The sequence below is a fragment of the Vigna unguiculata genome, chromosome 6 (assembly GCF_037176805.1).
Source record: "Vigna unguiculata cultivar grain cowpea cultivar isolate G323 ecotype 2 chromosome 6, ASM3717680v1, whole genome shotgun sequence".
In the NCBI taxonomy this organism is placed as follows: domain Eukaryota; kingdom Viridiplantae; phylum Streptophyta; class Magnoliopsida; order Fabales; family Fabaceae; genus Vigna; species Vigna unguiculata.
This window is the reverse complement of record NC_140797.1, coordinates 25,188,776-25,206,196: the sequence shown is the minus strand read 5'-3', so window position 1 is coordinate 25,206,196 and position 17,421 is coordinate 25,188,776. Positions and strand designations below refer to the sequence as shown.

Below are 17,421 nucleotides of genomic sequence, written 5' to 3'. Positions count from 1 at the left end.
GATAAGGGCTTAAGTTTATTTATCCATGGATCCCATTGTTGATTTAGAAGGTATCTTTTTGTGTTTTAACCGCTATGTTGTTTTTGAGGAAACTAACCGATGTTTATCGCCACTCTAGGTCATATGGCTCAACTTGGGAAGAAGAACTTGAATTTATTTCAGGCTTTGTGCAAGGAAAAGGCTGCAAAAGCCAAAAGCGCTGGGAACACTAAAGTTCCTAACTTGCAAGATCTGCTGGTAAAGGTGCATGTCCACGGAGGTACGACGAGGAAAGTGGAGGTGCCTGCTAAGCAGGGTGGTAGGAAAGATGTTAATTGAGTAAGGGCTACATTGTTGGGGTCGGGATCCTCTTCTAAGGTGAAGAAGCCTGAACCTAGTCTGATCGAGTTGCCAGAGACTACCGTCCAATGTGACATTGAAATTAACTTGGCGGAGTCTTTGGTTAACTCCATTGACAACATAGAGCCCAATGCCATGGTCAAAGATGTGCTGGAGTTTAACAACAAGGCATTAATCTTGGGGCATAGATTGGGCAGTTTATTGCAAAGAGAAATGAAGGAAGGTGGCTGGTCAAATGTGGAGGAACTCCGAGAAGAGTTGAAGATCCAAGCTGACAAGCACACAGAGGAGAAGGCGACATGGAAAAAGGAAAAGGAGGAATGGTTGGAGGAGAGGAAGCGGCTAGGGTCATGGAGGGTCAAATGTTTGGATTATGAGAGAAAACGTAATGAAAATATCATTGACCTGGAGACTAACTATGACGAGCTGAAAGAGGAACATGACGGGTTGAAAGCGAACTTGAGGACCTGAAGGGCCATATTATTCAAAAGCACATCAACGGTTTTCAAAAGGGTTTGTGGCAAGCGGCCTTCTTCCACAAAGATGTTGATGCGTTTGACGCCAAGTTTGACGTGAATAAAGATGTGGTGGATGGGCAACTTGTGAACGAAATGGAATCAATCCTGGAGGAGGAAGCTCAAAAGGTGGCAACTGAAGTGGATGCTAACCCTGATGAGATCGCGGTCGTGGATGTGGACGTGAATTAGACAGTTGCTTAAGATTTAATGATTTGAATGTTCGATTTGTTTTTCATCCTAAGTCTGTAATAACTTGTACAACTTTTGTTTTGTTTTTTAATATGATGAATGCCTTCCGTATACTTATTGTGTTGTGTGATGCTTGTAAGACTCGAGAAATTTAAATAATCAATTAAATAATTATTTAATAAATACGGGTAATAAGAGCCTTTAAGGAATTTAATGTGGTGTGTTATGACGTGAAAAAGTACTAGCTCAAATGGTTGATAGTACTTTATTGTTTGAGAGGACTTGGGTTCAAGTCCTATGTATGCCAATGGTATGTTAATTTAACTTGTGCATTATTTTAATGATATATTTGAGTGTGAGTCATGATAATGTAATTCTAAAATTATAAGTTATCATGAAACATGATTGGTTGAATTGGTTGTGCACTTGCTTTGTGATTGAATGGTTGTGGGTTCAAACCTTGCTAAGAACAAATTAACTCTCTTTTTGCCAAATTTTCGTTTGGTATGGATATGAAAGGGTTAGGAACCCTAACAGCCAAGAGAGGCAGCTTGGGGGACTGGAAAACATTCTGTTAATGACTATTGAATAACCATTAAGCTAAATTATAACTAAATTTCATTATAATGGGTTAAAGGGGTAATTAAAAGGGCATTAAGCTTGAGAGAGAGAGAAATTGGAGAGAGTGAGGCCTGAAATTTTCGTGTGAACCACTGGGCAGAAGAGTTTTAGGTAAGGGGAGCTACTTTTGCATGTTTTGAATCTTATACGATGTACTGTATATTGAATGAACTATATCGCATGAATACCCTTCCTAAATGTGTTGTTTTCGCGATTTCTGGGTTTCTGCCTAGAAACCGCCTAGCGGTAAGGCCTGAGCCGCCAGGCGGCACATCAATATGTGCCTTGTTTTTTTTGTATTTTGACATGAACTGCCTCACAGGGATGAATATCCTCCAGGCGGCGCGATAATGTTCGCGGTTTTCTTGGTTGTTTTGATGCTGCTCGTGCGGGAGTCAGTGTGACTTCTGGAATTGGGTTGCCTACATAATTTTGGTGATTTACGATCCTGTAATTTATGATAATCATGTATGTGGTGATACTTAGACAAGACTTAGGCATGTGAAATCATGGGTATATGTATTTGGGTTCTTGAAAGGGGAGAAGTAATAGACTAATGTCCATTATATCAATAATTACGCGACGAGAAAGGGAAAATATTAAATTGTGAGGTCTTGATAAATTTTGTGTGAATTGGGGTGTGAATTGTAACACCCTTGGCGCACCAATCCCTGGTCCCAGAGCATGTCAGGTTACTACAGCCCGATGCACCCCAACCCCTCACCCTTCTCCGTCCATTCATACTGGTAGCATCTGCTGGTGAGCCAGAGGTGTTAAAGGTCAGGTTGGGGGTTCGATCCCCACTGGCAACAACCCACCCAGTATGAATGGACGGAGAAGGGTGAGGGGTTGGGGTGCATCGGGCTGTAGTAACCTGACATGCTCTGGGACCAGGGATTGGTGCGCCAAGGGTGTTACAAAAAAATGCACTTTTTTTGTAACACCCCCGGATCCTCTTGGGCTTACCAGGCATCCCACCTGCCACCATGAATGGTGTAATTGGATCGTGTGTCAAACCCAGGAAGTAAGGATTTCTGGGCAGGTGTGGAAAACCTGGATTTTTGCCAGGTACTGATGTACCGCCTGGCGGCACCTTGCTTGCCGCTAGGCGACAACTATTATAGGGGCAGTTGTTGCCCAACACTGGATGGTCGTGATAAATATTGGTTGGGGTGAGTTGGAATAGGAAAGCTGATTAATAAATCTGAAAGAGTTGATATACTGGAATTTGTTGTAAGTAAGTCAAGGGAAGAGGTTGTAAGGTAAGCTATGTTAGGAGTAGAGTGTGACTGAATGAGAAAATCTGTTCTAAAGGTGAACAAGTACAGATTGACTAATTGGGCTGAATTATTAATTTTGAATTTTGACTAAAATGGGTGTCATGGAGTATGGTTGGTGGTGAGAATTTGAGGAAGATAATTGGGCGGCTGGAAATAATTGTATAAAAATGAGAGGCAAGTATATAATTTAAGAGAGTCATGGAAGGGTTTATGAGTTGGAGTATGTAAAATTAGGCACAACAATGGATTGATGAAAGAAGGTATAAATAATTGGTCAACTCTAAGATTGTTGATGGGCTGAATGGGATCCAAGGATTGGGAAAAAGTGGTTCTGTTATAAGTTGACTAAATCATGGTGTAACTTTTGAGGGGTGGATGAATCATATGATTTAAAATGGTTGAAGGGTAAACTTGAGTTATAAGGAATCAAATTGTGTTGTGGTAGGTACTATGGAATCAATTAACAGATAATTAATAAGTATGTTTACTATGGTTAATTTGGAGGAACTGAGAGCTCGGTTTATAACCAAGTGTTTTATTGATTAAGTATTATGGTTAATTTGCAGGAATTGAGAGCTTGATTCATATCCGAGTGTTTTATTGTTTAAGTATTATGGTTAATTTGTAGGAACTCAGAGCTCGGTTCATAACCAAGTGTTTTATTGTTTAAGTGTTATGGTCAATTGGCAGGAACTGAGAGCTCAGTTTATAACCGAGTGTTTTATTGTTTAAATGTTATGGTTAATTGGCAGGAATAAAGAGCTCCTCTTTTTGCTGACCTGCTCGGTACAATTGTGTTAAACAATCTGATACTGAGAGCTCATCTTTTTGCCGACCTGCTCAGTATGATTGAGTTAAACAATCTGATATTGAGAGCTCATCTTTTTGCCGACCTGTTCAATATGATTGAGTTAAACAATCTAATACTGAGAGCTCATCTTTTCATTAACCTCTTCAGGACAATTGATTTTACATAAAATCAGATACTGAGAGCTCGTTTTTTTTGCCGACTTGCTCAGTATGATTGAGTTAAACAATCTGATACTCAGAGCTCATCTTTTCGCTGACCTCTTCAGGACAACTAATTTTACATAGAATCAGATACTCAAAGCTTGTCTTTTAGCCAACCTTCTTAGTACATTTGATTTTAAATATACTCTTATACTGAAAACTCTGTTTTTAGCCGACCTACATAAATTACTGGATTGTATTTTTTTGATGCTGAGAGCTCGTCAAATAGCCGACCTACTGAACTTAATTAATTTTAGAAGTTGTGTAATACTAAGAGCTCACCAAACAATAGATCACCAAATAGACAACCTATTTAGCTAAGGTTTGTGTAATGTTGAGAGCTCACTAAACTAGTGACCTATTTAGGGTTAAGTAAAAAGTAATGATGAAGTATGGGAAACTAAAATGACGGTTACTGAAATAACAACTTTCTCGCTCCTATTGTGTAGTGATAAAAGCTCAAAAGTTAGAGAGCTATGTGCCCTTTTGGAAGGAGAAGATCTCTAATAAACCGAAGTATTCAATAGGTAAAGTAATCACGCAAAAATTCAAGTCAGAAAACACATCTCCATAGAGCCGAGGTCATTGCAATAATCCAGAAAGATGTCTCCACAGAGTCGAGGTCAGTGCAAGAATCAAAAGATATGTCTCCACAAAGCTGATGTCATTGTAAGAATCCAAAAAGATGTCTCCACCGAGTTGAGGTCATTGCAAGAATCCAGAAGGATGTCTTCATAGAGCCGACGCCATTGAGGGTAACTAGTTGATTATTCAACATTTGCGAGGATGTCACCCTAGGACCGACCTCACTGTAAGAAGCTAAGATTGGGAGGAGAATATTCAAGAATATAAAAGAGAATCTTGGCGAAAAATCTCATCTACATTTTTTGAATATAAACCACATTAGGAGATATTATTGTTGTTATTTACTAATGATCTTTTGATTAGATCATTTAAGAATATTTGATTATGTATATCTACAAAAATTGTACCTGAGTTGCTTATATATAAGAGTGTTACTCCCACGGTCGAGAGAGAATATTTTTTTTGCCTAAGTAAGTTATTAGCTAATGTTAAAATACTTTTTTCTTTTTATTCTCGGTCAAAGGTTATTTTACACATTTTTTTGATTGGAACAATATTATTAGTGGTTAAATTGTTAGTGATAATAGTTATAATTATTAGTGAAAATGTATTCTTATGATATTTTAATATATAATAGTTAAATGAATTTTTTATTAAGAAAAATTATTAAATTATTAAATTTTTATATTTTAAATTGTTATTTATTAATTTTCATAATCTTTTATTTTTTATTCTGAAAGAATAAAAAATATTTCTACAAGATCTATACATTTTTTTTACTGAAGTTAATATTGGAAAGATAATTAGAAGCCTTATTGATTAAAAAGAAAAGATAATTAAGATATAATAATTACACTTATTATCTTGTGGCATCTCAAAGTTTTGTCTATTTATATGAAAGTTGGTTAAAAAAAAAGTTATAGAGAGAAGTAGAGTGCTTTTGAGTGTGTTCTTGATTGCACATTGAAAAGCATAATGGAATCACCACACTACTTTCCGGTAGGGGTGTCAAAACGGGCCAGCCCGACCCGTTTTGGCCCGGCCCGTTTTTGGCCCGTATTAAACGGGCCGGGCTGGCCCGACATGGTAAAACGGGCTGCGTTTCTGAGCCCGGCCCGCGGATTGGCGGGCCGGCCCGCCAGTTTTTTCTCATTTGTATAATTTGTGGCCCAATCAGATTTTAATTTTTTTCATTTCAAATTTAATTGACTGAATAATGTCCCAATTTTATATTATCAAAAGAAATTCTCCTGCAATTAAGAATACAACAACAATGATCTATTAAACAAGAAAATTATCACAACACAAACAGCCCTGCAATGGAACTAGAACGCTACGAAGTTGAAATGGAACCAGAACGCCGTGGGTGGAGGAGAAGTGAGCGCAGAGAAGAGTCGAGAAGAAGAGACGCAATCGCAGAGTGTGTGAGGTGTCTCGGCGCAGAGTGTGTGTGAGGGAGGGATACTGAATTTTTACGTTTGTGTCTCTAATTAACTTTTTATTTCAATTGAGTCTCAATTTAAAAAATTAATTCAATTAAATTACTTTTGTTAGTATCTTACAAATTGAATTAGTGTCATTAGTGTCATATGTCAATTCAAAGTTCAAATTTTTTATTGAAGTTTTTGGTGTTGTCCTTTCTATATTATTTTAAAAATCTTTTAAATGTATTTTAAAATTTCAAAATCAGTAGTCATCATGATATTTTAAAAGTACAATACAAAAAATTTAGCAGAAAATCCAAATTGGTGTCAATTTATAGTTTTTTTTTTTTTATCTTTTTCAAAACAAATTAATTTTTTATTTTTTTCTGGAAAAGTTGAATAATTTATGATTAATTAGACACCAATTGCTTTGGTAGAAAAAGCTTGATAGCTAATCTTAGTGACCAATTTAAAAACTATTTTAGTTATCATATTATAAACTAATTATAATTTTTTATTCATAATAAAAACTATTTTTGTTACCAATAATTTTTAATTTATAAATTAGTATCTAAATTAGTCAGTATAGTGACTAATTATTTTTAATTTATAAATTAGTATCTAAATTAGTCACTATAGTGACTAATTATTTTTTATTACCAAAATTAGTTCATTATTTAGGAATTTTCTTGTAGTATAATTAATTAAAAATATGAAAATGATTTGTTTCCAAAAAACTCAATTATTATTATTCGAAAAATATTATTTATCGATTAATAAATAATTATTTAAAATATAAAGAGAAAAAAGAAAAATATATGGTGCAAGATTTAGAGACAATCCCTACAAAATTTATCAGTCCAAACGTTTTTCTAAAAATCCACTAGAATCCATGTTATACGTAATCTTCTCATTCCAAACCTTTTTATGAAATCCACTCATACTAAATGTACCAAATACCCCAACTCTGCACATAGTACGAATTTGATTAAAATCTAATACTCAAGAATGCTATATACAATATAATTTTTTTTACTAGTTTCCTTTAATGTCCTGGGAAAATTCACTCTTGTCAAATACAAGTTTTAATCCCAAATTGGTCAATCAGGTTGAAAAGTTTGAAGTAGTGTATCTATAGGAAAATATATACATAATTACATCTGTTTGTCTTAGTGAGAGGTTGGCCTTAGTGTCAAGAGTTAAATGTATACATAATTACATCTGTTTGCCTTAGTGCAAGTTTGGCCTTTGTGTCAGGTGTTAAACAATATATTGGAGTAAATTCGGTCGCTTTAGTGCATGGTTGACCTTTATACTAGGTATTAATATAAAAACAAAGATAACATAATATATATATATATATATATATATATATATATATATATATATATATATATTTATATGTACTTATTCTATTTTTGGATGTGACTGTTCATCAACTTTGTTTTTTCTATATATAATAAGCTTTCTCTCTTATGTTATTGTGGCTTCTCTTCTCTCTTTCATTGTTCTACAACTTTGAATGCATTCCAATGACATGTAGCGTATTGAGCTATTAATGTTTTTACACAAACACCACAAATCTTAAGACCGTGTTCTTTTGGAGGTGTTTACTATTTAGAGGTGATAACAAACGATGATTTGGGAGAATTCTTGTGTTCTTTTACGTGGATTTAAGAGTGAAGGAAGACATTGATTTGCTGGATTGCTCTCTATATCACATCCCGCTATCAAGGTGAGATTGGAGGGTGATTAGAAATATTTTACGATTATGCCCTCGTTATTTTATTCAAAATAAACAAACCCATTAGTTCTCTCGAGGTCTACCAAATGAGCTTCTACCTTACCACTCTCATTCCTTTGTCCTTCCTTTCTCCTTCCTTTGAATGTTCCCTACGACTTGCTACCTTTCCACCATTGTTGGTTCTTGAGAAAAGGGACGGTGACCACAATAGCGACATGACAGAGGGTTGACGGTGCAGCGGAGGGTTCATGGTGAGGCAGAGCATTCACAAAACTAGATTTGTGCAAGGGATTTCTTCTTTGGAATCAAATCTGTTTTTTTAGTTATTGAATGGAATTGAATCTAATTTTGACATATGCAAATTGAACTTGTTCCCTTTTATTTAGATTTGATTCCAACTTCGACAACCACACATGCATGGTTCATTTTTTTTTGAAATTAAAATATTAAAATTTTCAAATCAAATATATTATAATATTAATTTTTTCAATTAATAAATATTATTAATATTTTTATTTATGATAAAAATATATCAAAAATTAATTACAACTTATCTAAATATCATTTTATATTACTTTTTAACAACAAGGACAATTAGGTAATCTTACATTTTTATCTATTAAATTTATTTTTTATTAATCGCATCAGTCAAATCTATTGGTATTAAGTGTATGTTTGATGTTTTTAAGTTTTTGATGATGTCCATAATAGCATGACAATGATTGGAATCAGAACAAGACTTAAATATATGTATGTGATAATGTAGGTTAGTTCTGAAACTTAGATTTGGGTCCTGTCAAATGTAGTCGACTAGCCAACTAATCTAGTCAACTAGGCTCGTCCTGACAGCAGCTGATAAGATAAAAACAGATCCTGCACCTTCTGTAAAGAGAGTTGTTCAACCGAAAGAAAGAAAAAAAAGGTGTGGAATAGGTTCTTGGAGCAATCTTGGAAGATCCTTTTGAAAATTTCAACAAGACACATCAAAGTTGGCTTGGCAAGATGAAGAAAATTCAGACTTGGAAAAGGTGTACTCAATCTAATTTTTAGGTTGTGTTTTTGTGTTCTAGTACAGTTTGAAACTATCTGTTTTGTTGTTTTCTGTTTAAAGCAAGTGTGTGTGATTGCCTTGCTATTTTGTTGATTGAAGCAAGTGTGTGGTAGCCTTGCTTGTGTGATCTTTTTGTCTTAGAGTTTAGATTTACCAAGTGTATATGTAAATCTTGTAATTCTTGAGATACAGTGAAAATCTATAGTTGTGGTTTGCTAGGGGAAATTGGATGTAGACTCTAAGGAATCAAACCAGTATAAATCTCTTATGTGCTTAATCTCTTCTTCTCTATATTTTTGACATGGTATAAATGCTCCAAACATTAAGCATCTAATCACACTATTTCAATTGATTCAACAAGCAAAGGTTTTATCAAAACAGTTTTGAAATTGCTTAAACTGGGTAAAATTTGTTAAAACCAATTCACCGCCTCTTGGTTGTGAATTATTGGTGCATCAAAACTAACAAGTGGCATCAGAGCTGGTTAGTCCAATACATAGTTGACTAGATCCTGACAGATGGCCAATATTTCGCAGACATTCTCTGAAGGAGCCTTAATAAATAAACCACCCTTATTCTCTGGAGATAATTATCCCTTCTGAAAATCAGAATGAAAATCATTTTAGAATCCATTGATAAAGGTTTATGGGATGCTATTGTAAATGGGCCATTCATACCTACAAAAATCGTGGAAGGAAAAACTATGCCTAAAGATTTCTTATCTTGGACCTCTGATGAAAATAAACGCGCTCATTATGATGTGAGAGCCAAAAATATAATCTCATCTGCACTAACATTGGATGAATTCTACATGGTATTAATTTGTCAATCCGCCAAAGAAATGTGGGATGCGTTAGAGGTGACTCATGAAGGCACGAATGAAGTCAAGAGAGCTAAAATGAACACATTAATCCAGGAGTATGAAATGTTTATGATGAAGGTTGAAGAAACAATCTATGATGTGCAAAATAGGTTCACTCATCTTGTGAATCATCTCATAGCCTTAGGAAAGACTTTTGAAAAGGAAGAACTGAATATCAAAATTTTGAAAAGTCTGAATAGATCATGGCAGCCTAAAGTCACTACAATATCAAAATCAAATGATCTCACCACAATGAGTATTGCAACCCTCTTTGGAAAACCAAGAGAACATGAATTGGAACTTGGACGACCAAAAGAGGAAGAGGAAGGAGAGAAAAGGACAAGATTGCCTTAAAATTTGCTGCAAAAACTATCAGCAAAAGCAAAACCAACAAAGTTGAAGAAAAAACATATCAAGAGGATGAGAATTCTGATTTTGAGACACTGAATCTGATGGTAAAACGTTTTTCAAGATTTTTGAAATACAAAAATAAGTTTAACACAAAATCTACAGAAAATAGAAGATTCCCTTCTGTAACACCCCATTTAATTAATAACCCCAATTAAAGGAAGTGCCACACATAATAATATAGTAAGCCAAGTCCTAGAGTATAAATGCTACTCCTTATAGTTATCCCAAAAGAACTAAGAAAGGATTAAGGCACACCACGATACCAATTACAAAAGAGAACAAGAGGTCTAAAGTATTCAAAATAAAGTTCTAAGATAAGGCGGTACATGGGCCACAACCCTAAAGAAAAGCCCAATTAAACGGAATCCAGCCCAGGAGGCTATGCAGCAAAGTCACCATTCCCCTGTTGACCACAAGAATTTCTCGCATCTGCTCACATCAATAAATTGATGATCATTGCAAAGAGGAAAAGCCACACACATAACAATAAAACAAGCAAAGGGTAAGCTAGAGTGGAAAACGATTATCATACAGTTACATACAACTTCATAGTCCAAGATGCATATGTCAACCAATAATGTTATGACTTGTAAACAATACACTAAGACTCAAGACACAACTCATCCGGATACATATAATTAGTCGGATTCAGCGGATGCTTGCACTTGTGGTGGCCTTTACTGCTCTAGCTAGTTGCTCTACTGAGCTAATTGTTACAGTATTTCATCCCCACACACAAGGTTATCCCTTAAAGTGTTCTGGACCTCCTGCTACTCTCACCACTTGAGTTAGTATGCTTTATGTGAGGCTAACTGACTCTTTAGAATGTCAGGATGCAATTCTTACCTTGAATCCTTACTAAATTATATAAATGGGGAACCACCATGAACTCCCACTAACAGAGGTCATGGAATTACATCCTGACCAACTGAGGCATCACCATGAGATCTCACCTAGAGATTCATGGAATTATGTCTTAACCAATAAGGCATCACCACGAAACTATCGTGGAATTACGTCCTAACCATACCAACAACATGTTCCATTAAACAATATAACATTCATGCTCATACCAATTCCGTGTCACTTTTATAACCAACCATCCCATACATGTCACATGCCAAGATCATGTTAAACTTATGAATCACAGACCATAACCCATGTTGCTCATGCATATTCACCCAATTCATGCTTTTAAAGAGTAATCAATCCAAACATATGACAAACATCCAAAAACAGAGAAAGAAACAGAACAAACGCACAATTTTGCCAGTTCTCGCTCAAGCAATATCGCCTTCTCTATTCACGCAGGCCAACACAGAAATACACCCAGAATGATGCACAATACATGTTCATGTTATTTTAAAGAGCATACAATCACCAAGAGCACTAAACAGAACTGAAATCAAGCCATATAAATTAAAAACACGAAACCCTAGCTTCCCTTATCTGGAAAAGCTATTGTAAGGGTTGAGAGTGCGAACAGAGAAGCATCACAACTCCTAGGACAATTTTTTGAGCTAGAAAAACGATGGACAGATAAGGAACGGGGTTATAATGACGATCCTTAGTTGGAATCACGAAAAAAGCTAGAAATGGAAACATGTGAGTGAGATAGAACTTACGTGGAGAGGAAACGAGATTGAGCTAGCTTGAAGTGATCTAAAGGCTAAACCATAGCAGAGCCTCTGTGGGGAGAAAAGGAGAATGTGAGAGTATTGTTTTTGCAAGAATGACGGAAGTGAGAGGGGTTTGGTATCTGAGGGGCCTTGGACACCCTATGGGCCAACCCTTAGGCCTATTAGATTTTGGGGCAACCCTTAAATATTGGGGTTGAAATAAGAAGGCCTTACATTCACCCTAACAACAAAATTTTTGACCTTGAAAATGAAAACTTACCACGTAAACAGATGCATATGTGACTTCCTCATATCCTCCTCTAACTCCCAAGTAGAGTTACTTATCCTCTGATCCCTGATGACTTTGACTAGACTGACTGGTTTTCCTCGACGTTCCTCCACACGATTATCCTCCAAAGCAACAAGCGGTACTTCCATAGTGAGATCGTCCCTGATCTGTTGTCCTCAGCTTCCAATACATGAGACGGATCAAATACGTACTTCCTCAACTGTGACACGTGGAATACCGGATGAAGATTTGCCAACTGAGGAGGCAAAGCAATCTCATAAGCCATAGGCCTAATCCTCTTGGAGATTTGATAAGGGCCCAGGAACTTAGGAGAAATTGAGCGGAGAGCCCTTCCCACACCAGTGGTTTGGGTCACCCTCAAGAACACATGATCTCCCACCATAAATTCCAAAGGTCTCCTCTTGCGGTCCGCATAGGCCTTCTGTCTACTTTGAGAGGCCTGCATCCTATCCCTTACCATTCTCACCTTTTCTATAGTATGCTCCAATAACTCTGGTCCAACTAGCACCGCTTCCCCATCCTGGTACCAACATAGAGGGGTCCTACACTTTCTATCGAATAGAGCCTCATATGGCGCCATGCCAATGCTTGCATGGAAATTGTGGTTGTAGGTGAACTCTATCAAAGGTAAAAATTCATCCCACGCCCCTAAATGATCCAACACGCACGTCCTCAAAAGATCCTGAAGTGACTGGACCGTCCTCTCAGACTGACCATCGGTCTGAGGATGATAAGTTGAACTCATAGTTAGCTTGCTACCCAAAGCACTCTATAAGGTCTGCAAAACCGAGAGGTGAAGTCTCAATTAATTTGTTGGCGTTCTCACTTTTAACCAAAGTACAGTCTCAATTAAAAATGAGAACTTTTAGATTATCCATAGTAAATTCAACCAAAGTATAGTCTCAATCAAATTTACTATGCCTGGTCATGTCTATTCTTTTATCTCCTCAATTAATTTTAGTTAGAGTAAATACCTTTAATCAAAGTAAAGTCTCAATTATTAGTAAAAACTCATTCAATCACATGAAAGTTTCAAAATAAAATCAAAGTAAAGTCTCAATTAAATTTAAAAACCCTTGAACTCATAATCAACATGCATATAGATTTAAAATCATTACTTTTTACATGATTCAAAGATAAAAGACATAGATAAATGAAAACCTCAACAATAATAAAAAGAACAAAGAAATTATTTCATTCTAACCTCAGAATCCAAAATGAAATTACAATGGAATCAACCCAAGAAGTTTAGCAATCCATGGAATACAAAAGAAGAATAGAGAGAAGAAAAGAGAGAGAAAGGAAACGAAATTAGGCACCCCTAAGGGTTCTAAAACTCTGAAGTCCCGAACTTGTTCTTTCTTCTACTCCATTGGTCTCTTTATATAAGACTTGGACTGGGCTTTTCGGTTGCTAAAATCTCTCAAATATCTTTTAAATTAAAGATAAAGATAAATATTTAAAAATATTTGGAGAGATATAGACTATTTGACAAATATAGTTGGCTGATAATATCAATATCTAATATAATTAAATAAATAAATTAATTAAAGATATATGATAAATTATCACCAATTAATATTTGTATTAATTTTCCAAATCAACCCTTTGCAATCTCCTCAAATTATCTTCTCAATAATCCAATATCTTCAACATATATTTGTTTGTTGTGGATCTAAAAAGATTCAAGATCTTGTCATATTTAAAAAGATTTGGTAGTTAATATATTTTAATATTTTATGATATAATTAAATAAGATAATTATTTAAAAATATCAAATAAAATATCTAAAGATATATTTTTCTCAAATTATCTTCAATCATAAAGATAAAGAAAACCGCAAGGTCCAATTTTTTTTGCTCTCTTCTTGGCTTAGCCAAACTTCTTCACTTTTTCAAGCTTTTCTTGCCGTCTTCATGCAATGCTTGGCTTGGATTTTTGTGCTTTTGATAATTTCTTATTCTTGGATTTATCTTTAAGGTGTCATGAAGCTTTAATCAATTTATTTCCACACCTCCATGACTTAGCTGCAACTGCACTAACCCACATCAAAATATCCAAAGAACATTTATGCAACTAACAAGCTATTTTTAACATGTTTTTGTATCTCATGCTCAATAAACCCAATTATAGGAAATCCCAATTAAATCAATCTTTAAGCACACAAATTCAATTAAATGCCCAGAATTAAACATTAAATGAGAGCAAACATGCGCACTCATCACCCCTATTAGTGGGTGTCCATGGTGGTGCCCGATCTATATAATTTGGTAAGGATTCAAGGTAATTTTGGCTGGGTGATGTATGTATATTGGACTGTGAAAGTATATCTGATTGCATGATAAAACTAATTTTGGCTCTAGCTTACCCTTCTGTTGTTTGTTGTATGTTCTGTGGTGTGGTCTTTTCTTTTGCGATGATCATCAACTTGTTGATGTGAGCAGAGGTGAGAACTCCCCGTAATCATGAGGGTGATGGAGGTTCCGCTGCATAGTCTGCTTGGACTAGATCTAAGTTTACTTGGACTTTCCTTTAGGGCTATAACCCCTGTACCGTTGGTCTTTAGGCTTAAAATTCTAAATGTTGTTGAGTTATATTTTATACTTTGTTATGGCATCGTAGTGTTCCCTTTTCTTATTCGGGTTTTCTCTTAGATAATCGTGAGGAGTAGTGTCTACACTCCAGGACTTTGTTTCTAATACTATTCCGCATGACATTCCTTTAATTAGCGCTATTAACTAAATGGGGTGTTACAGCCCCAATTGAAGTACACACTGACATACGATATCCATGCAAAGCAAAAGTAAACATCTCATGCCAATCCTTATACATGAACACCATCTTTTATATAATTTTCCTTATGTTTTTATTAGCAGCCCCAACTGCCCCATTCATCTTCTGACAATAAGGAGAAGGTTCCCAGTCATCCTCATTATCATCTTCCATATTGTCAATAGAGTGCTCATAATTAGGAATATCGACATTAATATTTTTGAAACATTCATCATCATATTTGCATCATTTAAGTTTATAAAACAGATAAATAAAACGAAAATAAACAAAAACGCAAACTATAAATGATTTTATTGTCACATTGAGCATAAAAAAAATTAAAGATTAAAAACGGTCATCTCAAAAAGTCTTGAATCCTAAAACTCTTAGTAAAGCAAAAGGATAAACTAAAACTATTACATTTTTTCAAATTAAACATCACGGGTAATTCGTTATCTCTCAATTATTCAACTACATGTATGAAGGACAGGACCACACAAAGTCTGAGCTTTCAAATCCACTTCCATCCTCGATGGGTGATATCTGACAAGCATTCATTCATCCAGCACTACAGAAGTTCTCTTCGATGTCACTGATTTGAATCTTCCCTATCTTTCGTTCTCGTCCTTCTATGCAAGCCAGGCTTCGCTCCTTCTTTTCTTCTATTAGTTTTCTGTTGTCCTATTTATCCCTATAACATACTTGCACAAAGTTCTTGTCGATCAAATTTTGTAGAAAATTTTTGAACTCATTGCATGCCTCGATGGAATGTTCAGCACCTGGATGGAACCCGCATGCATCCCTTAAGTTATATTCACCTTCCAACAATCTTACTATTAGTAGTGCCTAAAAAATAAACCTTCGTGAACTCTTAATTTCGCGTACATTCCTCACCAAATTATGTCCTTGAGATCAATAGCATTTATCGCAGCATTATCATGCCCAAAGAGGGGATTGGCCTTAATTTTGGATTTATTCTCTTGAAATTTTAACTACCCTAAGTCGATTAAAGCTTGCACTTTGTGTTGGAAAGACAAACATTTCTCAGTAGATTGACCGATGGCTCCCCCGTGATAATCACATGTGGCATTACATCAAAATACTTAGGGTATGGTGGCTGCAACGACTTCATCGGGCAGATAGCTACCAAAGCATTACGGAGTAGATTCGGCATTAACTCCGTGTAAATCACAAGAATAGGAGTGAAATGAATATAATTCTTTTCTTGATTCCTTCTAGGACTAGTGATTTGCCCTAAAGATTGGTTGGGATTTGTGTTAGCCTCAATTTTCCAAGTGTTATTTGAGGAGTTTTGCGATTGATAGGATTCCTACTATGGAGATTGTGCTTGGTAAGCGGGAGTCTGATTTTCTAACCTAGGTATTGTTGATGCTGCATGCACCTCTACTTCCATCTTCTTCCCAAGACTGAAATCAGGCTTTTTAGGAGTTGTAGTTGCAAACGGGCTATATGCAATTTTCCCATTTTTCAGCCCAATCTCTATCCTTTCACCTATGATAATGATATCAGCGAAATTTGAGGATACATTCCCCACCATGTGCTCATAGAATGGGGGTTGCAACGTGTTCACAAACATTGCCACCATTTCCTTATCATGAAAGGGAGGTTCCACCTAAGAAGCAAGCTCTCTCCATCGTTATGCATACTCCTTAAAAGATTGAACATCGTATTTGGCCATGTTTTGTAATTGCAACCAATCTGGCGCAATATCCATGTTATACTTGTACTGTTTCAAAAAGGCATCCACCAAATCCATCGAAGAATGAATGCGAGATGCTTCCAAGTGTGTATACCAACTCAATGCTACCCCAGTCAAACTGTCTTGGAAGAAATGGATTAGCAATTTGTCATCATAAGCATAGGCAGCCATCTTTCGACAATACATGGTTAGATGGTTTCTAGGGCATGTAGTACCCTTGTACTTTTCGAACTCTGGAACTTTAAACTTGTGAGGTATTGTGACATCACGAACTAGGCTTAAACCCGCAACATCGCCAAACCCATAGTTTCCACCTCCCTCAATAGCTCGTAGTCGTTCTTTTAAAATTTCTAATTTAGTTTTTGTTCCCTCAACATCAACGGATACGACCTGCATAGTAGGGCGTGATGTAATCTTGTCCAAAGAGTTATCACCGATAGTTGTGTTTAAAGTCTTGGGCATTACAGTCTCTCGGGGTCCCGCAATGGTAGCCGTTTCATTCCCTAGAGTATTGATTGTGCATGAGAAGGAAGCATGCTCAGCCTCTGAATATTCTCCAACAAGTGGGGTGTAACTAGATGGCAATCCTTATGCTAAGAAAGCAACATAAGCGCCGTGAGTGCTTTCCTCACCCTTTGTTGATGAAGCTTCTCCTGTGGCCTTTAAGGACTTCAAGGCCTCCAAGATTTGACCTACTTGGTCCTTTAGTTGATTGATATTTGCTTTTATTGTCTCTTGTGCGGTTTCCCAGTCCTCCATATTTTTACTATTTGTTCACGTCCTGTAGGGGTGCCTTAGCCTTGCCGTATTTTTTTATATTATTTTTTCTCTATTATTTTTATTAAACAAAAAAAGACAAGAAAAAGAAAAGGAAGGAAAATAGTCCACACAAATCTGACCACCTAGAAAGCTCATAAATCAATGCATTAAAAAGAAAACCTAATCTCTAGCCCTATCTATCACGC

General features: G+C 35.9%; 1 protein-coding gene across 1 annotated transcript; it reads left to right on the top strand.

Annotated features, from left to right (window-relative positions):
- Positions 1-9,372: 9,372 nt before the first annotated feature.
- On the top strand, positions 9,373-9,978 carry LOC146885681 (uncharacterized). Its single transcript, XM_085675045.1, has one exon. The coding sequence runs from the start codon at positions 9,373-9,375 to the stop codon at positions 9,976-9,978; it is 606 nt and encodes a 201-aa protein (XP_085531171.1).
- Positions 9,979-17,421: the final 7,443 nt, after the last annotated feature.